Genomic DNA, 26,368 nt, shown 5'->3' with positions numbered 1-26,368 from the left:
CTGTTGTTTCCCAAATTCTGTGTTTTACATTTATGAATATCCTTTTGATTTTGTAATACCACAATACAAACCAATTAGGTTTAATTATACTAAATGTAAATTTTTCGTGTTGTGCCTGTAGTTGTCATTATTGCATGTGAAGTAACAGAAAATGTACCATTTACCACAACTTAACGGGTCTAATCAGCTGGTGGATCATGTTTTTTTTAATGTAATCAAAAAGTCAAACAACTTTAATAGAAATCATTCTTAAATAATTAAATTATTTTTTAATTATTGCGACCCAAAATAAACTCGAACTGTAAATTATTATGTTATTTCAAAGATATTTTAAAGACTGTGACAATTAACAAACTTTCACCAGTAGAGAAAGTGAAAACGCGTGACTTTTAAATGACATGGCGAGGGACTTTTATTTTGAAAAAGCGCTTCTTACGCTCTTTTGTCAATACGGTTCAACAGTGTCCGTCAGCTTCACGCAGCTGTGGTGCGTTCTGGGTTGAGCAGGTTGAGCTGGTAGTCTTTTTCTAAAAAGCCACAAAATATTCGGATTTTACGATTGCATTTCACTTTAACGTCTCTAATCGGTCGGCGGATCTGATCTCGGTGAAGGTATGAGTCTAAAAGAGTTGTGATGTGGTTTTTGGTCATGCTTTGGCCCTTTGTCAGCTGTCATTGATGTACTCATCATTTATTTCCACCGTTTTTAGGGCCCAAATATGACACATTAAAATTCTTAATCTTGTTATGTATTTTCTGTTTGATATGAATTGGTCCACCCAAACATTCAAAACGAAACATTGCAAGTGCTTTTACTGTAGTACTGCTGCTGTCAATGCTGCCTTGTATCCAGCATGAAACCAAAAACGTCCATATTGATGTTGTTTTTGTTGGATAACTTCCTGAAACACAATTTACAAAAGCATTCATTCAGTAGGCATGCTTACTAAGGATTAAACTTTGGAGCTGCCAGGGTAATCAGTGGCATTTTGCTTCCTGAAATAGTTGATCTCATGTTCAAACCACAAGATACAGATGACCGCTGCTTTCCTTTCTGTGCTTCAGTTTAGCAGTTTAGTTTTGGTGGATCGGTTATTTATTTTTATTACATAAATGTAGTATTATTTAGTTACCTCACAACCAAGCTGACAGTCTTATGAGCTTTTTTTGTATTTGGGGGAAAATGTCACAGGCCAGGTTGGACAACCTGTGATTCTGGTTTTGCTGTATGAAAGGTTATGAAGCATTGTTTGGTGTTTGGAGGTATTCTGTCTTATAATTTGGAAGGAATTCTAAGGGATCTTCATTGGATTTTTCTTTGGATTTAATCATAACCAAACCAGATCATTTAGAACCAGTGTTGTTATTGGTAACTGAAACTAATACTAGTAATAATTGTTTTTGGTAACAGAAATAAAATATAAATATTAGATGAAAAACTTAAACCTAAACTAAAAACCAAAAGTTAGAAATTCTGCTATGGCAACTTAAATGAAATTTTAAAAAAAAGTTTAGTATCAGATAAATTACTAAAGTATTCAAGTTTACTTTAAGTTTAGTTTAGTATTAAAGTATTACAATTACAAAAAAATCAATGAAATAAAAACAGGTTAAAGTTTAATAGAAATAAAAAACAAAACAAAAAATAATGAAAATGACAAATGCACATAAGAAAATTACTAAAACGTAACTATAATTAAAATGAAAACATAAAAATAAAAGCCAATTCAAAATGATTCAGCACAGTACAGGAAAGAATTAACGGAAGAAAATATCAAAACATTGTGTGCATCCATTAAGATTGTATTTGATTCTTAAGCCTGGAATACACTACACGAATTTTTGCCCCGATTTTCCACCGATTTACTGTCTGGAGAAGTTGACACTAGTTGCCAAAAGTCAGTGCCAGTCTGCAGATTGGAGTTGACAGATTCCATAGAAAATCGCATAGTGTGTGATGGTCACAGACTGCAATTTTTTTTAGCTTTTCAGCCATTTTAGAAGACATGTTGTTTTCATTTGTCACGCGTCTCCTAGCAACAAGGCACACGTTTCTGCATGATTTTGTTGTGATCGGAACAACTTGAAAGTCTGGTAGTGTGTGATCCCCAGTCATGTAGTGTATGGTGGCCAGTTTTCCTTTGTCACTATTTACAAAGTCGATAAGTGTATGATGCCTAGTATTTTAAAAATCTGTTCATATTTTTAAAGTCGTGTTGTGTATTCCAGTCTTTAGAGGATTCCTATTTGATCCCATTTGAATCTTTTCAGATTGGTTTCAAATCAATGTATGATAGAATTCCAATAGGAATTCTGTGCACATTCCTTTAGAATTTTTTGATTGATTGACATGTTTAGGTCCTCACATCACAGGCCTCCTCCTCTTTCCCTGTAGATGAATGGAGCAGCTTTCCCCTCTCCCACAGCCGAGATGGCGGAGATGAACCGGATCCACTATGAGCTGGAGTACACAGAGGGCATCAGTCAGAGAATGCGTATTCCTGAGCAGCTCAAAGTGGCTCCGTATGACCCTGAAGAGCAGGAACTTTCAGAGCATGAGATGCTCCACACGGCAATGATGCACGTTCCCGAGAGAATTGTAGTGGCAGGTATGAAATGGGAAATGTTTAGGTCCTCACATCACAGGCCTCCTCCTCTTTCCCTGTAGATGAATGGAGCAGCTTTCCCCTCTCCCACAGCCGAGATGGCGGAGATGAACCGGATCCACTATGAGCTGGAGTACACAGAGGGCATCAGTCAGAGAATGCGTATTCCTGAGCAGCTCAAAGTGGCTCCGTATGACCCTGAAGAGCAGGAACTTTCAGAGCATGAGATGCTCCACACGGCAATGATGCACGTTCCCGAGAGAATTGTAGTGGCAGGGATGAAATGGGAAGATCTTTGCACATTAAAGTGGGATAGAAGAGGGTATTGAGTGCTGCAGTGATGATTTTTGTTGGCTAACCCAGAAGTTCGCATCACCCTGGTTCCCTTGACAAAAACCCAATAGGATTTTTCCATTGGCTTTTGGATTATTGCCGAAAATAGGCTCTGTGACCAACAAAAGTTCATGATACTCACATATTTTGTTCATCATGATAATATTCACAAATGAGCACAACTTTTATGACTTTTGAAGTCTATATACAAACACCAGAAATAAAAAGCTAAACATAGGCTATAAATGAACTACACCACTAAGCTTCTGACAGCTTTCACTCTTTATATTTAAAAAAACATTTTCACTGACAGTTTGAGTTAGAATAGTTGCAAGAATGTGATTTTAAACACAATGATGCTGTAAAGCGGACTAGTACATTTGATGTTTTTTATTTAGAATTAAACGTGAAAATGCTGTTAAGCACAGACCTTTTTTCAGGCATTTAACTATATTTAACATTGAAGAAACTCACTGACATCAGGACGATGCAACTGGAATTGCAACTGACTTTTTTTCTGAGAATTGCGAGTTTATATCTCGCAATTCATCTCGCAATTCTGACTAGTGTTTCTGTAAAAAAAAGAAAAAAGAAAACATTGGGGAAAAGCTAACAGAAATACTGATTAGATAATAATGATACGAATTCTACTAATAAGAACAATATAAAACGCACCAAGGATTAATGAGCTACTGGATTCATGAATATTAATCAGGTTGTGTGCGTTCGCTGGAACTGATTTGCTGAAATCAAAACAGGGACGATAATGAGATTGCCGTTTGCGCATTAGTTCCGCCCACTACCGGAGAAAGCAGTAGTTCTTGAAAGCGGAAGAATTCCAAAGGAACTCCGTTATTTTGACAGCAAAATACAACAAAGAATATCGTTTACATGTAGCGCGCATAGGTAGCGCGTCAATTCGCTCTCTCCCTCTCTCGCCGCGTGTGTGTGAAACAAAGCGACGGCGAGTAGTGCGCCTTCACACTAGAGTTTACGGTACGTTGTGCGTCGCACATCCATTCAGATGAACTGAAAAACAGCACAGAATCAGATCGCTTAGCGGAGAGTGAAACTCTGATGCGCTCAGTCAGAGAGTGTTCGGCGAGTGAAAATATATCTGAGCTAAACTTATACTTAGCCTCCAACTCACACACTGGCGAGTAAAATCTGAGAATTTATTAGCAATTGGCTAATATTAGACATCATTTAGTCGCCAGAGTGAAGATTTAGTCACATATGCGAGTGATTTACTCGCAATGTAGAGGGTTGGGGCTTCCAATTATGGGCTTCCATAATTTTCTGTGGAACACAAAAGAAGATTTTATTTTAGTAAATATTCTCTGAGATTTTTGTTTATATAATAAAAAGTTGTTTTGGACCCCACTGACTTTCATTTCTCTTTTGTAGGAGACAGTAATTCCATGCAGTTTCCCAGAGATCTGGACCTCATCCAGTCCACCCCACTGGAGTCAACACTGTCCCTCAAGACACCACCTCGGGTCCTCACACTCAGCGAAAGGCCCATCGACTTTCTCGAAATGGAGCAGCCGAGCTCCGCCAGTCAGCCCAGCGAAGAAGTAAGTGGGGCAGACCACATTTAGCAAGACGGAAGCTGTGTAAATGTGACTGGTAATGAACGTCACTAAAAAAAGAATAGCAATGTGTCAGCTTGGGTTTAATAAAATGAGGAACACCTGTCTGTATTTACTTTTTCTGCTTCACACAGGTGCGCATGCAAACCAGGACACGTAGAGAGCGCTCGGTCAGCGAGAACACAAGTGTGCATCACAGTGGCCAGCTCGCCAGAAACGACTCCATGTGAGTGCAAAGCCACGAATACACATGCATATGCACTTTCGTTTCACCTCTGCCCTGTCAACATGGCCCTCTCACTCAATTATATGTTTTTCCTCCCCCCTGGTGTCTCTCTTTCTCCTTTCATGACGCTGACTCAAAGGGGGTGAGTTGGAACCATGCACGTACTGTATATTGTATAGTTTCAAGCCCTTTCGGTTTGGCTTTTGTGCTTTTTTAACCTCAGTGCATGTTATTGCATGTACAGGAGTGGCGCAAATCACACTTGTCAATTTTATCACAATATTAAACAACACGTGATATTGGTCCGTGTAGTTTAGAGTTGCTTTGTTAGTCAGTTTCCCTCATGCCATGACTGCTTGACAGCTCTACTCTACTCTATTGTTCTTTATTCTAATCTATTCAATTCTAATGAATGGCCACTCCTGGCATCGAGGAGCTGTTCACACGGAGGGTTTGTACTTAAAAAAAACAGATCAGTCATTTTTCTTCAGCCTGTTGTTTCCTTGTTTTGACATGTTTGTGTTTTCTGTTTTCCGATTGGCTGGTCTGTCAGTAAAAGTACGTAAACCCACCATTGACCAGCATCACTTTTTCTTTTTCTAGACCCCAATAAAATGAAGACTAGTACGGCTTCTGCTACTAATCTAAATGCGTCACGTCCATCAGCCAAACTGTCTTTTATCAAAGTTTAGATTTTTACCATTTGTGACCCTAGATCACAAAACCAGTCTTAATTTGCTTGGGTATATTTTTAGCAATAGCCAAAAAAACATTGTATGGGTCAAAATTATCGATTTTTCTTTTATGCCAAAAATCATTAGGATATTAAGTAAAGATCATGTTCCATGAAGATATTTTGTACATTTCCTACCGTAAATATATAAAAACTTAATTTTTGATTATTAATATGCATTGCTAAGAACTTCATTTGGACAACTTTAAAGGCGATTTTCTCAATATTTTGATTTTTTTGCACCCTCAGATTCCAGATTTTCAAATAGTTGTATCTCGCCCAAATATTGTCCTATCCTAACAAACCATACATCGATGGAAAGCTTATTTATTCAGCTTTCAGATGCTGTATAAATCTCAATGTAAAAAAAATGGCTTAATTTAGGTTTAGTAAAAAGAACATTTTAACAGGATATAATATACTAATACAGGTGCATCTCAATAAATTAGAATGTCGTGTAAAAGTTCATGCAAAAGGAGCCCCTACCAAGTATTGAGTAGATGTACAGTAAATGAACATACTTTCCAGAAGGCCAATAATTCACTAAAAATGTTTTTTTTATTGGTCTTATGGAGTATTCTAATTTGTTGAGATAGTGAGTTGGTGGGTTTTTGTTAAATGTGAGCCAAAATCATCACAATTAAAAGAACCAAAGACTTAAACTACTTCAGTCTGTGTGCATTGAATTTATTTAATACACGAGTTTCACAATTTGAGTTGAATTACTGAACTAAATGAACTTTTCCACGACATTCTAATTTATTGAGATGCACCTGTATAACATTTGTTTGTATTTAAATGCACATTACCGTTTAAAAGCTTAAAATTAAGATTTTTTTTAAAGAAATGAATAATTTTATTCAGAAAAGATGCATTAAGTTGATCAAAAGTGACAGTAAAAATATTTATGATGATACAAAAGATTTATATTTTGAAAAAAATTTTCTATTTAGCAAAGAATCCTAAACCAAAAGTATCACAATTTCTACCAAAATATTAAGCAGCACAACTGTTTTCAACGTTGATAATAATAAAAAATGTTTCTTGATCAGCAAATCAGCATATTAGAATGATTTCTGAAGGATCATGTGACACTGAGCTTTGGAGTAATGGCTGCCGGAGAGAAAATCGACGCGTTTCAAAAAGGCGGGGCATAGAGGAGAAACAATAATGTACAGTATGTGGAAAATAATGTGTTTTTTTTACTTTAAACCGCATAAACACATTTCATTACACCAAATACACAAAATAATGTTCTTTTTAGCAGCATCATATGACCCCTTTAAGAAAAATAGGGCTGGTGAAATATGACCTGGCATGAGATTTACATAACAAATACCTGAGCTGTATTTTTGATGTGCACTATTTTTGAAGCAGACTGCTTTAAGGATCTCAGAGGTGAAGTTGTGTCTGTTTGATTAGTGTAGATGGATTCTACGGTTCAGTAAACGGTAAATCGTTTACATCGTCTGATGTGAGTTCAGCCGTTTTAAATCCACTTTTGAGGTTGTGATATTTAGAGACTCCTGTGTGTGTTTGTGTTGTTAAAAGGATGAGATTTTGCTTGTTGAAGGGTTTGTATTTTAGGGCTGGACAATAATTCAATATCAATATGTATCGCGATATAATTTTTTTCAATAACGGTGATATGATTTTTAAACACATTTCCGATATTTCGATATACATTACCAATGTTTCCCATACATTGATTTATTTGCGGCAACTTCGTTGAATAAAAATGAGCACTGCACGTTTCAAAATCATAACACGGCGGGTGTTTTATATGAATGTATCTCTGAAGGAAACCGACTGTCTTCAGAAAAGTTTCGATGACATTTTCATTTTAACTGATAAAGTAGCACTCATGCGCTGAGCTGCTTTGATTACAGCCGTTACCGGGAAAACCGCTAGTTTTATCTCTCTAAAAGCTGGTGAGCAGAAGAGAATTCTTTAAAAAACATTATAAATCTTACTGTTCAAACACTTTTGACTGGTAGTGTATGTCAGTACCATAGTTTGATATAAGGTAAACATTAATTTATTTGTGCTGTTTCTTTTTCTTAAATATTATATAGTTTTATAGGAGGAGGTTCATAGACTTGGAAAATTCATTTTTCAGACGTTTGTATGCACAGACATCTGTTGTAGGTGTTCTTGGCAGTTTTTATGAGGCTTTTTTTATAATAGTGTTCATATCGATATCGGAATTATATCGTACCGAAATTAAGAAATATATCGTGATATAAATCCTGAGCTGTTTTTGATGTGCACTATTTTTAAAGCAGACCACTTTATGGATCTCAGAGATGAAGTTGTGTCAGTTTGAATTAGTGTGGATGGATTCTATGGTTCAGTAAACAGCCTCATCGTTAGTCTGATGTGAGATCAGCCGTTTCAAATCTGCTTTTGAGGTTGTGATACTCAGAGACGGCTTTGTGTGTTTGTGTTGTTAAAACGATGAGATTTTGCTTGTTTGGGCTTGTTGAAGGCTTGTGAACCTTTTGTATATATGGTGAGGCTGTTGCCCATCTGTTGCAGTCTTTATTTTCTCCGACTTCTATTTCATTCTTTCTCCTTCTTTTTCCTTCTTTCTGAAACCTAAAATTTGTTGGACTTTCTCTCTTTCTTATCTTCTACCTTTCCTTTCTTGTACTTTCGTTACGTCTCTCTCTCTCTCTCTGTGTGTGTGTGGTTCGGTCAGTATGACTGCCTCCCCCTCTGCTGCATTGCGCACTATGGCTCCTCTCGGTGGTGCCGAGGACGGGTTTAACCTCTTCAACGCCCGCGGTTCAAATAAATGCAGGCTTGGTGAGCAGAAGAGAATTCTTTAAAAAACATTATAAATCTTACTGTTCAAACACTTTTGACTGGTAGTGTATGTCAGTACCCGTCGGGCCTACCAGCAGGTCCTGGAGGTCCTGGACGAGAACCAGCGCAGGTGACCTTTGACATCAGACCCCCTGAATATGCCATGAGAGACTGACTTTTGGCTAAATTAGATGTTGCTTCACTGAGTAACCAATCAAATGTGTTAGATTAGGCCAGGAACAAAGTCCTCTACGACTGATAGACATTCACGTGTCACTCTGATTTGGTGAGAAAATACACTAAGCATATTAGGACTGACAGACAAAAAGTCCTCCTCAAAATGTCATACTTTAAACCACAAAGCACAACACCCTACACATTTAAGTTTTAGGAGGTAGTTTGTTAAATGACAGCTTGTGTTGTTTGCTGTTGGATGTGGACACGCTGCTTTCCTAAGCTCCATTTCTTCCTCAGCCTCTTGGTTTGGGGTTTTATGTTTAGCATGAGTAGTAATGTGCGCAAGATTTTATTTCTTTCTCTTTTGTTTGAATCCTTTCTCTTTTTTTCCCTGAGCTTTTAGATTTCAGTTAAGTTTACACAAGCAGTTTGTGGCATTGCTGTATAATTTTTAAAGAAATGTTTGTGTTCATTACAAGTTCAAGATCTATTGACAGCATTTCTGGCATGATAACCACAAAAAAAAATATTATTATTTTAATTAAATTAAGAAAAAAATCAGCTATATTTAAAAAATGAAATGTGAGGCTTGTATATTTTTTACATGAGAATTTATTTATGTTATATTTAGATTATTTTATTATTGTAATATTCCTTAAAATACCCACACACACATTTATTTGATCACAAATACAGTAACCAGTAATTACAATTTAAAACAACTGTTGTTGTAACATATTTTAAAATGTAATTTATGGCTGTGATGTAATTCATTTTGCAAATGTAGTTTAAACTGAATTCCATGCAGCTATTACTCCAGTCTTCAGCATCACATGATCCTTCAGAAATCATTTTAATATGCTGATTTGCTGCTAAAGAAACAATTTTTATTATCAATGTTGAAAATGGTTGTAATTTATTTATTTTTGTACTTGGGGACAAGTACAAATTATTTGCTTTGGTATTCGATATGCCGCAAATGCTGTGAAATGATTCAGCCTTACATTGAATACGGAACATTCCTTTAATTTGGGTTTCTGTGAATACCTGCACTGTACAGGTGTTATTCATGAGCTCATTTCCTGTGCTCTGTGACCTGCTTGGCATTAACTTCAGTTTCACTGACAGGCACTAAACTCTACTGTAGGTTTATGTAAAACCACTGTCTGAAAATGAGACTAAAATTAATATTTTTGTGTTTACACCTGTGCAGTTGGCTGGTTTCTTTTGCAAGGTTTATTTGATTAGAAAAAATGTTGACAGGGTCTGTGAGACAAAGACCACCTGCAGCATATACATATTTTATATTAGTTAAAGCGCATTTGCATGTTATTAAAGTTGTCTGTCTGTGTATGTCTTCTTTTGTCCTTTCCTTCTCTCACTTTCTCCATATCCGCTTCTCAGCCAGCCATCTCTTAGAGGGGGTTCAACCCTCTCTAACCCCCAGCATGACAACAGGTAACTTCCTCTCATCTCTTCCCTCTCATCTGTTTTTTCTCTCAATTTGTTTTTCTCTCTGTCCTCTCAATACAATCTCAGTGTCTTATGAAATGAAATAATGTATTTGACAGGCATGCCCTGGCCCCACTGGACCCGACTATAGAGGGAGGAGCAGATGACATGGCTGTTGTGGACGCCACCTCTCTACGCAGACAGGTATTATTCCGCTGCTTAATATTGTGCAGCGTTTAAAAAAAAACGTAAAAGATAAAAACATATTTTATGCACACTAGCATTCAGATGTCTTTGGAAAAAAGTATCTTATGCTCACCATTTATTTGATTAAAAATATAAAACAGTACAAAAAATGCCTGTGGTGCAAAGCTGAATTTTCTGCATCATTACTCCAGTCTTCAGTGTTAAATTATCCTTCAAAAATCATTCAAATATGCCTTTATTGATCTTTTTATTATTATCAATGTTGAAAACAGTTGTGCTGTTTAATATCATTGTGGAAACCTTAAAGGGATAGTCCACCCAAAAATGAAAATTTTATGTTTATCTGCTTACCCCCAGGGCATCCAAGATGTAGGTGACTTTGTTTCTTCAGTAGAACACAAACGAAGATTTTAAAGTCAAACCGTTGCAGTCTGTCAGTCGTATAATGTCACTGGATGGGAATCACGGCTTTGACAGTCATAAAACATACACAAATAAAACCCTGCGGCTCGTGACGATACATTAATGTGTAAAGACATGAAACTATCGGTCTGTGCAAGAAACTGAACAGTATTTATATCGTTTTTTACCTCTGATTTTCATCGCGATGTCGGAACTGTCCTGAGCGCGTTCGGGTCTTCTTCTTCAGCCTGCTGGTGAGGTGTCTTCTTCTTCTTGCTTGCTTTACGGCGGATTGCAGACTTATAAGTGATTTACTGCCACCTATCTCTCAAATGGACCATTGACACTCCTAATTGAGATTGTAGATAGAGTGTCAGTGGTCCATTTGAGAGATCTCAAAGCCGTGGTTCCCATCCACTGACATTATAAGACTGACAGACTGCAACGGTTTGAGTTAAAAATCTTCGTTTGTGTTCTACTGAAGAAACAAAGTCACCTACATCTTGGATGCCCTGGGGGTAAGCAGATAAACATCAAATTTTCATTTTTGGGTGAACTATCCCTTTAATAAATTTTTTCCCAGGATCCTTTGTTCAACAGAAAATTAAAAAGAACAGCATTTTTTTTTTTTGGTAGCGTTATAAGTGTCTTTACTAATACTTTTGATCAATTTAATGCATCCTTGCTGAATAAAAGTATTAATTTCTTACACTACAGATTGTCAAGCTGAATCGGCGTTTGCAGCTCTTGGAGGAGGAGAACAAAGAGAGAGTCAAGCGAGAAATGTTCATGTATTCCATCACTGTAGCTTTCTGGCTTATCAACAGCTGGGTGTGGTTCCGTCGCTAAAGCTACATGGACTCAGCAATGTGGGAGGGGCAAAATCAGAACTCCGCCCCTCTGCTCTATGTGTCAAACTTTAGCCATGTTTTTTGAATGGCTAAAACATTTTATTTTCTTCTCAGCAAGAGCAGTAAAGTCAGGGATAGCTTCTTTGTTTGAGTGTGTCTGTTTTATTTTATTATTATAAATATGTATTTATACTTTTTTATTATTTGTTCTTGTTCTATATAATTGTTCTTTTTCTTGGTTTTGTACTTTTTTTTTTTTTTTTGTACATTACTTTTTGGGTTGTTGTTTTGTTTTTGTGTAAGCCAAGCATGAACCAGATGTATATATTACTTCACCTGTCTTTGAACTTTGGCTGTAATCATTTATTTTTCTTTTTTTTTTTTTTGTTTTTTTTTTTTTTTTTTTTTTTTTGTACATTACTTTTTGGGTTGTTGTTTTGTTTTTGTGTAAGCCAAGCATGAACCAGATGTATATATTACTTCACCTGTCTTTGAACTTTGGCTGTAATCATTTATTTTTCCATAGGTTTACTATACAAAATTAGAACAATGTTATGTCAACTTTTACAGAGACCAATGGAATGGAACGCACTGATATATCATCGACAAAAGAAATTCATATAATATTAAATAATAATAATATTTAGGGACTGTTGTGATTTTAGGTACATAGTGTACATCTATGTTACTAGAAACATAGAAACCATACTTGTTAAGTGTGAGTTTAGTCAGTATTTATGTACAACAGCCCATTATTGTAATATTCTGATGTTGTTATTTCTGCTACAACCTTTTCTGCAGGATATTACTGAAATGATACACGTTCAGTTTTCCTCTCACAGAGTCATAAACATTGTATTGCAAACGCTTTTATTTGAATAAATGACAACAGTAGTGAACTGCACTCTATACTGTCTGCTTTTAATCTTCTGGATTTGCTTGTTTTCTTCATTTCTGAAGATAAAGTATAATTATTGGTCTTACGAATGACAGATTAAACGTTTTTTTAAAAATCCAAACAAAGCTGCAAAATATGTACTCATTAGTGTTATTTTAGTATTTATTTTTATTCTATTATAGTATTTATTAATATTTTTTTATTATATTTTCAAGTTAAGTTTTAAGTTACATTTTAGTTATTTTGTTAAGTGTTTTTTTCCCTATATAAATTAAATAAATTTAGTTTCAGGTTATTTGTCATTATTGCAGTATTCCAATTTAAGCTTATTCCAGTTAGTTGCCATGGCAATATTTCTAATTTTTGTTTAAGCTTTTCATCTAATATTTATATATTATTTCAGCTTTATTTCATTTACCGAAAATGTTTTTTTAATAGTTTTAGTTTTAATTAACAATAACAACACTAGAACTTATATTAAGTGCCATGGTCATTCATGCTTTTAATATTGTACTAATAAGTAAATGCCATATTGATGATTATTACAAAAAAAAAAAAAAGTTAAATAAAGATAAAAAGAAGCATGTAATAATACACGACATTGAGAAAAGTGCATATATGAATTTACAGTCTTTACCCTGTTGTCCTAAAAAATAGCACGCACCTGGGATCTTTGGGTTACCGTTTAAAAACGATAGTACACAACTATGGGTAATTAGAATCACTTTTGGCATGTTAATTTCTTAGTTATGGAGTCCACCTTGACAGACACCACAAACTCAGCGCTCCGGACACGTGGTGGCGCTGTGGACAGTTTCCCTCTCGCTTTCCGTCGCTCTTTCGCGGACAGCGCAGTGTCAGGTCGCGGCTGTCATGGCGGCGTGCAGGGCGCTCGTGAGTCGCGCTGTGTTACCTCTGCATTACCTTCATGTGTGCAGAGGAGTGATGCTCACACACATCAGAGAGAAGAAGAGATGGATGAAGGCTTACACACTCATCATGGAGAGGAAGAGAAAGATGGAGGGACCTCCACCTCCAAAGCCACGGTCAGTAGAACATCTCAAGGCCACTTGTGATTCTCTCCGGCCGTGACTCAAATCATAGTGAGCTGCCTACCTTACGTTTTAGTATTAGAGACCTATAATAATACTATTATTTGGTTTGAGAAATATATAATAAATAGCTTGTCTAAGTATGTCTTATCATAGGCCTTTTTGAGATGATTGGCATTGATAAACATTCTTAAAGGGATATTTCACCCCAAAAAATTTAAATTCTGTTTTTAATGTTTTAAATGCTTATTTACATGTTGTTCCAAACCTGTATTTTTTTATATTTTAATATATAAACTAAATTTGAATGACAGCAAATTCACGGTGTGTGTGTGTGTTCACTACTGTGTGTGTGCGCACATGGATGGGTTAAATGCAGAGCACAAATTCGGAGTATGGGTCAACATACTTGGCCACACGTCACTTCACTTTCACTTTCAAAGACATGTCTGATCTGAACTATAAATCATGCTTTTTACAGTCATTTTACAGTTTAATATGTTACCATAGACATTGCCCTACCACACTCATATGGTATTCATTTTATTTGTGCAGGTCTTAAATTTGAGCTTAAAAGTCCTGCAGATACCCTGAACCCTCTTTTCTCTTCCCATCAGCTCCCAGCAGCCAAACTTTGATTACCATGCTGAAGTGGAGGCTTTCAGTGCCCGACTGCGGGAGAGTTTCTCTCTGGAGCTTCTGAAGACGGCGTTTGTGAACACGTGTTACCTGCGATCTGAGGAGGAGAGGAGGCGAGCGCTGGGCCTCGATTTGGAGACGACCACCCTCAACCTGAAAGACAACGGCGAGCTGTGTGTGCACGGTCAACAGTTCTCAAAGGTGAGAACACCGATGAGTCTCATGCTGGAATAATTGGAATGATATTCATATTCCTCTCCTTCTATTCTTATGTACAGGCTTTCCTCAGTGACTGGTGCAGGGGCAGCTTTCCCAGCCTGCCTGAGGAGGGTGTGGCAGCCGTTGTAGGCCACCTGACAGGGTCAGAGGTCATGTGTCACGTCGCACGAAACCTCGCAGTAGAGGATTTGACGATGAGTGCAGAGTTTCCTGTTCCAGATGAAACCCTGCAAGGAACGTTCTTTGCTGTGATTGGTGCTCTGGAGCAGAGCAGCGGGCCTGTGCGAGCCGGGCTTTTCATTAGGGTAAGACAAGAGTCCCCTTAAAGTTAACTTTTCATGTTTTGTTTTTATATGAAATTATGTATATATAATGTGCACTACTGATCCAAAGTTTTGAATAATAATAATTACGATTTTTACCAAGACAGCATTTATTTGGCCAGGAATACAGAAAAACAGTAACATTGTGAAATATCATTATTATTTAATATAACATATGTGTTTAATTTTATACTTAATTGTTTAATTTTAGAATATAAAATTATATATAATTTTTTATATTTTATTATTTTTACATTTTGAATAATTGTACATATTTCTTATAGATAGATATAGATATAATTTTATATATATATATATGAGTTTCACAATTTGAGTTGAATTACTGAAATAAATGAACTTTTTCATGACATTCTAATTTATTGAGATGCACCTGTAGATATATAATTTTAACAAAAAATATATTTTTAATTAATGTGTGTATATATATACTGTATATGTATGTATGTATGTATATATGTATGTATGTATGTGTGTGTGTGTAAAATAATTTAAAATTAATAAAAATAAAAAAAAATCTAATTATAGAATTTGTGTATTTTGTTATTATATTATATTTATTGTATTATGTGTGTTACAGACCCTAATCTTTGTGCACTAAATGTTGATCCATCTGTTGGGTGTGTGATTTTGCAGGATTTCCTGGTGACTCAGCTAATAGGGAAAGATCTGTTTGACATGTGGAAAGTGGTTGATCCCATGGGGCTGCTGGTTAAAGAGTTGACCTGTAAAGGTATAGCTCTACCCGAGCCCCGCCTCATCCGGTCTGCCGGCGCCAGTACTGTCCTCCCTCTCTATTTCGTCGGCCTGTATAGGTATGACACAAGGGTTAATAAGCTTTGTTGTTTATTTCACTGAAAGTTATTTAACATTTATGAAGCATTGTGTAATGTCATGCTGCTAAGTATCTATATTCTCCAAGGTCTGTAAATGAATCTCTAGTTGATCAATCTGAAGTGTCTCTCAGGGCTGAGTCAAATTTATTCTGGTCTCCTCCAAGAAACAATTTCAGACCCACTGCTATAGCGTGCAATCAATACTCCTCTCAGTTTAGGTTTTTGATTGATTTTTAAAATGTCAAATCTTTTTTTGCCTCTTTTATATTGTGTCAGTGACCGTAAGCTGCTGGCTCAGGGTCCAGGCGAGACTGTCCTGGCAGCCGAAGAGGAGGCAGCACGCGTGGCTCTGAGGAAACTCTACGGCTTCACAGAGAACCGCAGACCGTGGGACTACACTGCCCCCCATGAGCAGCTTCAGAAGCCCAGCACACAGGCTCTCACCAGCGGATAAATGACACTGACTACAAAAGTCAATGTTTTGTACTGTAGCTTAAAGAGCAGATTCCAGTGGGACACTTTTTGACGAACCGACATTCATCATCATCTGCTTTATCACAACTATATGTAGAGTGAAACTCGATTTCTTTTGCTGAAATGTGGCTGTGGAGTTACTGGAGTCCAATTTAATATGCCAGAAAAGACTGAAACTCTTGATGTACCACAGACTATGGCAATTAAAAACTTCATATAAATCTACCTTAAGAGCATTCTTCTGCTCTGCAGGTGCACGTTCTTTAGATGTGTTGCTACATGTAAATTGATGTATATAAATGTTAAGCTTTGGTTGCTAATAAAAATTTCTGAACAAAATGTTCCACTTGAAGTGTTCAGTCTGGATGGAATGCAAAAATAATTTTTAGGCAGGACTTTTAGTGTTGTCATGGATACTGGTTTTGCACGGTGGCTCTGAGTTTGTCACCATAAAGATATTTGACTCATCTAATCAGTCAGATTCTACTTGGCCAGCAGTCGTACAGTCATAGTGATTAGAAATGCAAATAATTGCTAGATATTTCTGAATGTTAAATTATTGTCAAAATTATGTATGAAGATTCCATGTGTTAAATGTTTTCCTCCTACCATTTTATCCATCTTGCTACATCTCTAATCTTGATGAACCCTGATGAGCAAACCATCATGATCATTTGTTTTAAAAGCCAGCCAAACTTAAAATAAACTTGTAATATAAAACAGACCAATCTGTAACTTAGAATTTAACTTAAAATCTTTCATAGAAAGTTTTGGTAGGTTTTCCTTTAGGTGCCTCATCTTTCTTTCCATCATTGATTTCTTTAACACATTAAAATATTGTATTTACATGCATTGTATAGAGAGAGGAATTCTTGGGGATATTTTGTGTTTCATAATCATTTAAATTATATGTAATTGTCTAAATTATACTGAAAAAAAATGGTGTACACTGTAAAAAGGTTTTTTGAAGTTGCATATAAAACAATTACAGTATGATTTACAATAAAACTATTTCAGCCTTTCTAAATTTCCCATTTAATTCAGTATGTGAAAATTGTTCCTACACCATTTTTCCAGTGTAGGAATTCATTTGAAACGGTTTAATGTCAAGACACTAAAGGTATGTGATTACAGAAATGTGAGAAATATACAGCATTAGGCCAATGCAACACTGCTTTATTTAATTTACGCAGCTTCATTTACCACTTCATTATACATATCCATGGCCATCTTTTAATAAAGTCGATTTATGTCCTCGGCGAAGCCAGACCCTCTGAATTAGGTCACTCTCGCAGAGAATTGCTGCGTTATTGCGATACATCCATTGTGTTCCTCTAGAGGGCGCTGCGGGTTAAGAACATTTAAATGAGGGCGAGAGCGTGCACTCACGAAGTCTTGTGGGCGGGGCTCGATTGTGGTCACGTGATCCTAGTTGGCGCCTGTGATTAGTAACTAGAGTTCTCGCACTGGTGCTAGTGGGTTTGTTACACAAAAACATCATGTTTTTTCTCACTTATAAGTACGAATATTGAGCGAAGCTTTTATGAGTGTATATTTATTATATTTCCATATAGATTTACACCGCACAACAAGTCTTATGGACAGTTTTAGCATCGAGTCCTTTGGTGGCGCTTCCGGTGAGTACTTCTCGCCCCCTGTTGGTCGTTATGTTAAACTGCACGCAATAGAACTGAATACAGAGTGGGAGGGCTGGCCGTTGAGTCGCTCACTGTGGCAGTGAAAGTAGGGTGGGCAGGCTGGCTGTTAAAGAACGTGCCTTGCGCCTCAGGACCCCTCCTCTCTTCGCTACGGCGCTTTTCGCCCGTTGTTCGCGAAACGTGAGGCCCTTTGGAAGAACTCCGGTCCATCTTACCTTCCCTTTCCCGGTGATACGATTTAAAGGAAGACCCTGTCTAATATCAAACACATTGGATTAGTATTATACTATTATTTTTTAATTGACCGACGTTATATTAACGGCTCCGGCCATGGCAGCCAGCGCGAAGCGAAAGCAGGAGGAAAAACACCTGAAGATGCTGCGGGAAATGACGAGTTTGGCGCCCAACCGAAAGTGCTTCGATTGCGATCAGCGCGGCCCGACCTACGCCAACATGACCGTGGGCTCGTTCGTCTGCACGTCTTGCTCAGGCATCCTGTGAGCCACCCTCCTGTCTATCTCTGTCTGAGCCTCTTTATTTTCACACGCCGGCTGTGTCTCAAACCCTAGTGGGCTGCCTGTCTAGACATCATAACCGCATTATTTAACGCCCGTGACGCCATAACATGTCTAGTTAGGCAGCTCTATAGGTTTTGAAACCGATTGTTTTAACCCACCTGTTGATCCATTTACATAAACGTTATTGTTAGGGTGTTTAACATGTAAATAAGGGTGGGTAAATGGGTTGTTGTCTTATTGGGGGTTGGTAATCTGTCAGTTAACCAGGCGTGATGGGTGGGTGGTTGGGCTAATGCAGTAACATCATGTGTGTCTTGCTCTCAATCCATTTCAGCAAACTTGAGCAGCTACCTGTGGGCATATCACTGGTCTTTTCGTACTCGTGTCCTGCATTGTCGTATCTAGCAGTAAGGACTGGCCCTTGTGGATCAGATAAACCTCTATACAGCATGTGGAAGAGCTGGATAGTCAGAGACACATGCTGACATGTGGCAAAGGGTGTGTTCACCCCTGCAGTATTGTCCTGATAGCGGAGGGCTTGACGATCCCTAAAACGAAGCTGAATTTATATTCAGCTTTATGTTGCTTGTATGGTGTAGATCAGAGGAGTGCTAGGTGATCTGTGAAAAAGTTTAGAGAAAATCATTGTGAAAAAAAAATTGTAATAAATAAAAAAGTATCAAAATAAATATATTTAAAAAAAATATTTAAATAACACATCTAAAAGTACAGTACTATACTGAATAGTTAGGTAGACATTCTGTTAGATAGTTTTTTTTATTAATTAATTTATTTTTTAGATATTGATCTTGCTATCTACACAATATAGTACTGTACTGATGTATTTAAATATTTTAAAATATTTCTTTTGATAATTTACTTTATTCATATTATTTACTTAGTTATGTTTTATTATTTGTTTATATTTACATCTAACTAAATACTTCAAAATAAAGATTTTATTAAAATGAATTGAAAAAAATATTTAATTATAAGTATAGTAATATAGTAATGGTCATCCTGAGATATTGTTGGCATTGTTCAGTCTTCAGCATGCTTTTTGATATCGGATGCTGAGTCCTTGTGTAGTTTAGATTTTTACACGGATGTCCTTTTCCATGTAGTTTACTCTCCCTTGTTAGTTGATAAACATCAAATTCAATGAATGCTAAAACATGCCATTAAATTGGCAGAATCTTCATTGAATGATGCATTTAAAGTGCCGTTGTATCTTAGATAGATAATTTATGAATTTACCTGTAATGGTGAACAGTTGTGTGTCATGTATCAGCATTTCAGCCTTGTAGTGTAACAGGCATCTAGTTCAGGGGATTTTGGATTAAGAGTTGGAAATGCTCCTAAAATAATGCCTTTTAATTCAGATCGCAAGAGTCATCCTGCAAGTATGTGATGCAGAGTTTCTTGAATTTAAGTAAATGTTAAAAATAAGTAAACCACATTCCTTCCTTGCATCTATGAAGCTGACAGCCATGGTTCCCTGAATTAATAGGAATAACCTTTTTTGCATATGGGTCAGTCTGTCTTAAGTGGTGCAATGGAGGTTACTTGACTAATTTAAATTTAAAACAATTTTTTTTGGGGGGGAGTGATTAACATTATTTATTGGTATTGCAAAACCACAAGGTTTTTTATGTTTTTTTTTATTTTTGGACCACTTGAGATGGAATGGCCCACATATTTTTTTTTGGTGGGTTTTTGTTAAATGTGAGCCAAAATCATCACAATTAAAAGAACCAAAGACTTAAACTACTTCAGTCTGTGTGCATTGAATTTATTTAATACACGAGTTTCACAATTTGAGTTGAATTACTGAAATAAATTAACTTTTCCACGACATTCTAATTTATTGAGATGCACCTGTATTTATTGAATTTTACATCAAGACAGTCACACTGTTTAAATATCTTCTTCATTGGTTTACAGAATTAATTAGTAGTATTATTATAAAATTAATTAAATTGCTTATGTTTGAAGAGCACACTGGTACAGTATTGCTGATGCAGATGGTGGGCTAAATGTCATATTTGAAGAAATGTGTGCATTCCTGCAGTGTAATTCAATCCTAATTTTATGCTTGGTTTGCAATACGATGAAAACTGACCCACTTTTTCCCATTTTTACACATATTTGCCTTGATATCAGAATTTAAAATGGAATAGAATAGTCCATTTGAAAGCATTTTTCATTCATACTCCTAATATGCACTCAGTCATAAGCTCAAAGTCTTCATGAAGAATCAGAATTGGTTGTGTTCTTTAAATCTGTGTTTCTGATGATGAGTTGTCTCATAGAGTCTAAACTTGTCTGAACTAGTCATGTCTGAAACATAAGGGTTTGCTTAAAAAAAGGGTTTGATTTCCCAGCAGTCAAGTGGATGAGAAGACAATTCTGTTAGACTTTAGAATCTTTACATCTTTGAGTTTTTAGAAGAATCTTGCAATTGTTTGAGTCCAAACAGTTACATTTAAGCCACTCCCTCAAAAGTCAATGAGATGTTTGAGAATGATCTCTCACTGTATCCCACGAAAGTACAGGAACCATCTGCCTTCTTTGTTAGCACTTCAGAGAGAAATGCAACAAACAGTTTGATATATTGGCACTGTTTCTGAGTAAAGCTATTGATAAATGGTCTTGCTTTAGTGCAGTGTGGTTTGATGTCCTCTTGTTGTCCAGATACTGAGATCTCTGGAATGTCATTCTGAGTGACCTCTCTACAAAATTACAAAGAAATGTTCAATAACTCTCCAAAAAAGCAGAGCAGAGGGGATAGTGAGATTGGTGCGATCGATTGAGCAAATAAAAGAAATATGAGTGTGTTGTTGTTCTAGCTGAACACTTCTGGAGTCCTGGAGTGAGGAGAGGGGTTCAGGATCATGTTAGTTCATTTGGAAATGGTGGCAGGTCTATTTGAACAAGCCTGAGCCCAGCTGTGAGGGCTGATAGTTAGTTGTCTAGGTGGATCACTCTGATAGCCATAAAACTTAACTAACTAAAAAGTAACAATGGATGACGGATTTTGGTAGGCCTACCTGGAAATTAGCATCACGCTGGTAGGGGTCGACTGATTATCGGCGACGATATTAAGCATTTTTATGGTTATCGGTATCGGTATTTTTAAAACCGATTTGCTAATTAAAATAATTTAAAAGCATTTAAAGTTTCTGTCAGAGCCCTTGTTATTCTTAATTTTGACATTAATTTTCATTTTTACAATAGACGTATATATGGGTTCAAAATATCGGTTATTGGTCTACTTGATCTGTAATAATTGGTATCGGCATCAGCCCTGAAAAACACATATTTGTCGACCCCTACATGCTGGTTCCATCGATGAAAAGCCAACAAGATTTTTCCATTGGTTTTTGGATTGTTGCAGAAAATTAACTCTGCGACTAATCAAAGTTTATGCTTCTTACACATTTTGTTCATCAAAATAATCTTCACAAATTAATTTTGAAGCCTAAATACAATCATTAGGAGTAAAAAGCTAAAGTGAGGCTATAAAAATCTTACACCATGGTCACATGACTTCAGCGCCACCACCATTAAGCTTTTGAAAACTCTTAAGTGGACTAGTGAGTAGATTTTACCTAGAGTTATCTAGTAGAGTTTACCTGCTTGCTGCTATGATGTTTCATATCCCTGACATCCTCTGTAGTCCCGTTTAACCACTTAAGCCACTTTTTCCAAGTCATGTTAAAAATCATTTTAAAAACCATGGGTGGGGTATTACCTGAAAATATGTTAAAATATGTTGAGCTTGTATTAACCACAGACCCATTGACCTCGGGACGATGGACCCGGAAGTGCAAAAATGCTAACTTGTTTCTTCGTTCTATTATTGCTATGTATATGTCTTTGTAAGTATCCAACTGTCTATAAATGTCCCGCCATTGCTAAGGGTGTCTGTGAACAATGACTGTCCTAGTACTCCATCAGGGGAGATAATTGGGTTCTTTTCTAAGCACCAGCTTCTAAAATGACTTCAGTATCACCAGAGAGATGTCTTTCTCGCTGCACTGGAGCATATGCAGTCAGTCAGCCAAAGCATGCGATTCTCCTCACAACCAGTCTGCAAATATGTGACTTTTTTTTTTTTACTTTTTAATACAATCTTTGCACTTGTGCATTTAGCCTTTTTAACCTCATTACACCTTATTTTTAGCTAAAAGCACATATTAGTCAAAAGCATAATATATGCACTTTTCTCTTGTGTGGGTTATGTGAAAAGTGAGTGATTAACATGCTAAGCTATTAATGTATGAGCTATTAAGTGTTGGATTTTAATTAGGGCATTTGCATGGGGAGATGATCCTCTGGCTTTGCCAGATTACTGTGCCAGTGATTCCCAATTTTAACTTTTAATACTGAAGAACTGAATGTAGATTTTGACATGCTGCTTTTACACAGCGTTTGTCAAAGCTTTTCAGTGATATGCTGAATTAGGTTTCAATTCATTAGATTGTGCAGGTAATTAACCATCATCTAAAGCTCAATTTAGCTCATCTTTTAAAACACTAATAATTTAATAAACTGATAAATATAATCTTTATTAAATCTCAAATGAATGAAAATCTTATTTTATTTAGTTTTTCATACTTTTATATTTAAAATGATTGTTTTTAATGTTTTGATTTTTATTTATTTTGATAAAATAGTATATATTTTTTTTATATTAGCCATTTATCTGTTATCAGCCATGGGCCATAATTATCGGCTGATTTTAATTCTGGGCATTAGTTATTATTTTGTTCTATATCCTAACCCAAAAAATTACACTTTAGCATGTAATTCGTCCCACATTGTAAATTCTACGTCCTCTGTCATCCCCAACACTTTATCAAATAGCTTTGATTTCTTCAGCTCTGTGTTTGTGACTAATATCCTGTAGTGATTTTGCTTCATTTCCTTTCACCTGATCTGAACTCTAATCGCACACTCTCATCTGTGCATTTATTATCACTCTGATCATTCTCTGGCTTGTACATATGACCATATCAGTGAATATGTATATTTCTTGAAAAGGAAGTGTATGTCAAGTATTTGCTGCATCAGCAGCATGTGGTCTGCATGTGCACAGGAAGTGGAAACAGTAGGACAGGAAGTACACATTGTCCTCTCACTTCAGAGCTGTGTCAGTGCTTGTGTGTATGTGTGAAAGGCCATTGCTCCACTCACACTTCTCACATATTCACTTCATTTGATGGTTAAAATCACAGTAGGACTGAAATTTATGCTATGATTATTGAATTCAAATTATAATTTTTTTTAATTGTGAAATATTTGTTCCAACATTAGTGCTATCATTGTTTTATGTAGGGCAACTTCCAGTAAATTAAAGAAAAAATAACTCTTTTCGGTGGCCGAAATGGACCTAATTTACCTGGATTCACCCTATACTGTATATCATCAGTATAATATTGGCCATTGATCAACCTGCTCATAAGATATCACGACAAGCATCATTGGGAAAAGCCATATCAGCTGACCACTATCTGAACGTGATTTCCTTCCATGAACTTCTGAGCAGGAACACAGATCTTTGGCCTGAGAAAGAGAAGCGTTACCTGAGTAGAGATTGGGTGAAGTCGAGCTGCCCACAAACACTTCCCTGTTAGTTTTATGGTAGGGTCAGTTACTGGGCAAACACATTCCAGTGCAGGGTGGGTCTCTCTCTCTCATCGGCTCTCTCTCTCTCTCTATCTATCTATCTATCTATCTATCTATCTTAATTCTTCAACTCACTCACTTTCACTGACTTGCTTTATCTCTCTTTCTGTCTCTCCCCCGTCCCTCTCTCTCTCTTACCCACATACTCTTGCTCTTTCTTTCTTTTTTTCTTTCTTTCTTTCCTGTTCTCTATCTTGTTCACCTCTGTTCACCGCAGGTCTTGTCTTGACTTTGATTATCATCATTGTGTAGACATGTGACATTTCCTGTTGACTGGTTTGCCAATGTAGAAATCATCAATTTAAAAAAAATAATAATAATTTTTTACAGTAATTGCTCTTTATGCATTTAGATGTAATTTAGATAACTTTTTATCTTTGCATCATAAAATGTTGTAATTTTTATATTAAGCAGTAATCATTTTGTAAATGTGATAAGGCACCCATGGCCATGCTGTATTGTGATGTCATGGCTAAAGGGCATTATTTGGTATGCCGCATGTAAATATTATTTTAAAAGGTATTCTAAAAGGTTTATATGTAGTGAGTTGTGCAACGTTGCAGTCTGGTGAGTAGTTTGTACACTACCGTTCAAAACTTTGTTTTTTTGTTTTTTTAAGTCCCTCTTGCATTTATTTTTACGAAATCTTACGAAATTATCTTACGAAATAGGATTATTACACTATAAAAAGTTTAAAGTTTACTATAAAGTTTTCAATTTGAATATATTTTAAAATGTCATTTATTCCTGTGTTGGCAAAGCTGAATTTTCAGCAGTTATTACTCCAGTCTTCAATGTCACATGATACTTTAGAAATATGTTTGTGGAAATAGTGATACATCTTTTTCAGGTTTGATTAGTAGAAAAGGCATTTATTTGAAATGGAACTCTTTTTGTAAAATTATAAGTGCATTTGCTGTCATTTTGATCAATTTAATGCATTCTTATTAAATAAAACCATTTCTTTCTTTCAAAAAATAAATTAAAAAATCTTACTGACCCCAAACATTTGAATGGTAGTCTATCGTAATACCTTTCTCAAGACATGCTATGTCAGATGTTTTTTTGTTTTGTGTGTGTGTGTGTGTGTGTGTTTTGTGGGCTTGTTGATGACTTGCATTGATGTGTTCAGAGGAAGTTTCAAGATTTTTGCTTGCAGTGATTTCTTAAGAGGAACTAGAGTATTGAGTAAACTCTCTGACACACCCTGACGCTCACAGACCTCACAAACCTACATATTCCTCTTTCTCTCTGTTTTCATACATTATTGCTGTGTGGAGACTGGCCACTTGCCCATTTTCTGACCCGTTTTCCCCGAGCCCATCATCCACCTGCTCTGAGCATCATCACACACACACAACCCCAATACAACCACCAATCTCACAAGCACACCTCACATTCGTGGCTTTTCTCATTAATGAAACCAGATGTGGCATCTGCAGGCTCACCCAGAGTGTGAAGTCGATGCCGGAGCTTCTCACCACCAGCTAAAATGGCTTTCTCGCACTCTACTCATAAACGTTAAGCGCTGGCCTTAGGCACTGTTAGCTAACTTTCCATCTCAAACATTAAAACAAAACATCAGCGCTCTTTTGAACACTGCACTGAGTGGCAGCATTTTAGTCAAATAAAAGCCCTCGGAACAAATGCAAGTAACCCAGTACACGTGGGATCAGGCCTGTGTTTCTCTTCATGTTTGTGTAGTATGTGTGTCAGGGTCATTCATTTGGCAATGCCGCCCAAGATAGGTGTAAATCCATCTAGCTGTGTCCTGAATCCTGATCTAAATAATGTTCAGTTGTCCTGGTGACTCGGAATAAATCTCTCTTCTTTTTTTTTTGTAATTTCTCAGTGACTTATGCTGTGATTCATAAATGTTATTGGATGCTTAATTCTCTACAAGCCCCGCCCCTAAGATGAGATCATAATTATGCTCATGTGTTTAGCCAGTCTCCGTTGTCCTGTCTCTGATGCTTCTTGTCTATGTTCATGAGCGAAGTGTGTCGTCCTTTCGCCTGATGAAGTGAGGACCTCCTTTTTTTAGAATGCAGGCCGGACGACAAGAGACCGTTTGCTCACTTTGAGGTCGATCCCATTTCAGTACAGCCAGTTCAGGGGATGATTTCAACACTGGCATGAATATAAAATGTTAAATTTAAGGAATACATTTATTTCTCTGTTTGCATTCTATGTGTCCTGGCCAATTTTAGCTTGTGACCAGCAAAGCAACAATCACTAGAGATCTGATGAACTTTAGAGATACTTTGGTTAAAACCATATGACTTTATTTCTGTGAAGCACAAAAAGGGGCTGAGTTTGCCCTTGTTTTGAGGGCTACAAGATCGGTCTCTCAACCAAGAGGCCGGGATCCACTAGGGGACCTTAGCACACTTCCAAGTGGGCTGTAAGATGGCTTCTGTTTCTTCTGTCCATAAACCTGGACACACTGGATATACTGTATAATATATGGGAATTTTAAAAGTGTCATTTGTAGACCTGGAAAAGGCATGGAAATTAATAAAAGCCTTCAAATATTGTCTTTGACAATGGAGGGCCTTGGATGCAAAAAAGGTTGAGAACCACTGTACAAGATAAATAAACACTTAAAATTTCAGTCTGTTTCTCTTACAAAGCTAGTGTATAACATCAAAAGAC

General features: G+C 36.5%; 3 protein-coding genes across 10 annotated transcripts in view; all 3 read left to right on the top strand.

Moving 5' to 3' along the window:
* Positions 1–457: 457 nt before the first annotated feature.
* LOC107730840 (mitochondrial fission factor homolog B-like) lies at positions 458–11,550 on the top strand. 3 transcript variants are annotated; one of them, XM_016541782.1, is made up of 9 exons: positions 458–612; positions 2,396–2,609; positions 4,347–4,516; positions 4,666–4,757; positions 8,192–8,298; positions 8,365–8,428; positions 9,880–9,933; positions 10,047–10,131; positions 11,254–11,550. In XM_016541782.1, exons 2-9 carry the CDS (start codon positions 2,396–2,398, stop codon positions 11,383–11,385), a joined length of 918 nt encoding a protein of 305 aa, XP_016397268.1. In that variant the 5' UTR covers positions 458–612; the 3' UTR covers positions 11,386–11,550. The 3 variants fall into 3 exon arrangements, with proteins under 3 accessions (XP_016397268.1, XP_016397266.1, XP_016397267.1); XM_016541780.1 differs by lacking the exons at positions 8,192–8,298; positions 8,365–8,428 and adding an exon at positions 4,897–4,899; XM_016541781.1 differs by lacking the exons at positions 8,192–8,298; positions 8,365–8,428 and having other exon boundaries at positions 11,254–11,549.
* A 1,608-nt stretch (positions 11,551–13,158) lies between these two features.
* On the top strand, positions 13,159–16,553 carry LOC107730839 (39S ribosomal protein L44, mitochondrial-like). The gene is made up of 5 exons (XM_016541779.1): positions 13,159–13,331; positions 13,955–14,177; positions 14,255–14,500; positions 15,173–15,351; positions 15,649–16,553. The coding sequence occupies exons 1-5, from the start codon at positions 13,159–13,161 to the stop codon at positions 15,824–15,826; spliced, it is 999 nt and encodes a 332-aa protein (XP_016397265.1). The 3' UTR covers positions 15,827–16,553.
* Positions 16,554–17,145: 592 nt separating this feature from the next.
* The window catches only part of LOC107730836 (arf-GAP domain and FG repeat-containing protein 1-like), a 25,171-nt gene continuing 15,948 nt past the window's right edge, over positions 17,146–26,368 (top strand). For all 6 annotated transcript variants that reach the window (XM_016541776.1, XM_016541772.1, XM_016541774.1 and 3 more), the window contains exon 1: positions 17,146–18,001. In XM_016541776.1, coding sequence (XP_016397262.1) covers positions 17,835–18,001 — 167 coding nt within the window. In that variant the 5' untranslated portion in view covers positions 17,146–17,834. The remainder of the gene's footprint in view (positions 18,002–26,368) is intronic.

Source organism: Sinocyclocheilus rhinocerous, unplaced genomic scaffold (genome assembly GCF_001515625.1).
Source record: "Sinocyclocheilus rhinocerous isolate Xijiao unplaced genomic scaffold, SAMN03320098_v1.1 scaffold938, whole genome shotgun sequence".
NCBI lineage: Eukaryota > Metazoa > Chordata > Actinopteri > Cypriniformes > Cyprinidae > Sinocyclocheilus > Sinocyclocheilus rhinocerous.
The sequence above is the reverse complement of the archived record's forward strand: the minus strand, read 5'-3'. Positions and strand labels throughout refer to the sequence as shown.

What these genes read in the sequence shown, in the direction of transcription:
- LOC107730840 (XM_016541782.1), top strand. Translation starts at nt 2,396, where the DNA reads ATGAATGGAGCAGCTTTCCCCTCTCCCACAGCCGAGATGGCGGAGATG. An exon ending in TTCAAATAAATGCAGGCTTG is followed by an intron (nt 8,299 to 8,364) that starts GTGAGCAGAAGA and finishes TTTGACTGGTAG; the next exon opens with TGTATGTCAGTACCCGTCGG. An exon ending in AACCCCCAGCATGACAACAG is followed by an intron (nt 9,934 to 10,046) that starts GTAACTTCCTCT and finishes TGTATTTGACAG; the next exon opens with GCATGCCCTGGCCCCACTGG.
- LOC107730839 (XM_016541779.1), top strand. Translation starts at nt 13,159, where the DNA reads ATGGCGGCGTGCAGGGCGCTCGTGAGTCGCGCTGTGTTACCTCTGCAT. An exon ending in CCTCCACCTCCAAAGCCACG is followed by an intron (nt 13,332 to 13,954) that starts GTCAGTAGAACA and finishes TCTTCCCATCAG; the next exon opens with CTCCCAGCAGCCAAACTTTG. An exon ending in GAGCCGGGCTTTTCATTAGG is followed by an intron (nt 14,501 to 15,172) that starts GTAAGACAAGAG and finishes GTGATTTTGCAG; the next exon opens with GATTTCCTGGTGACTCAGCT.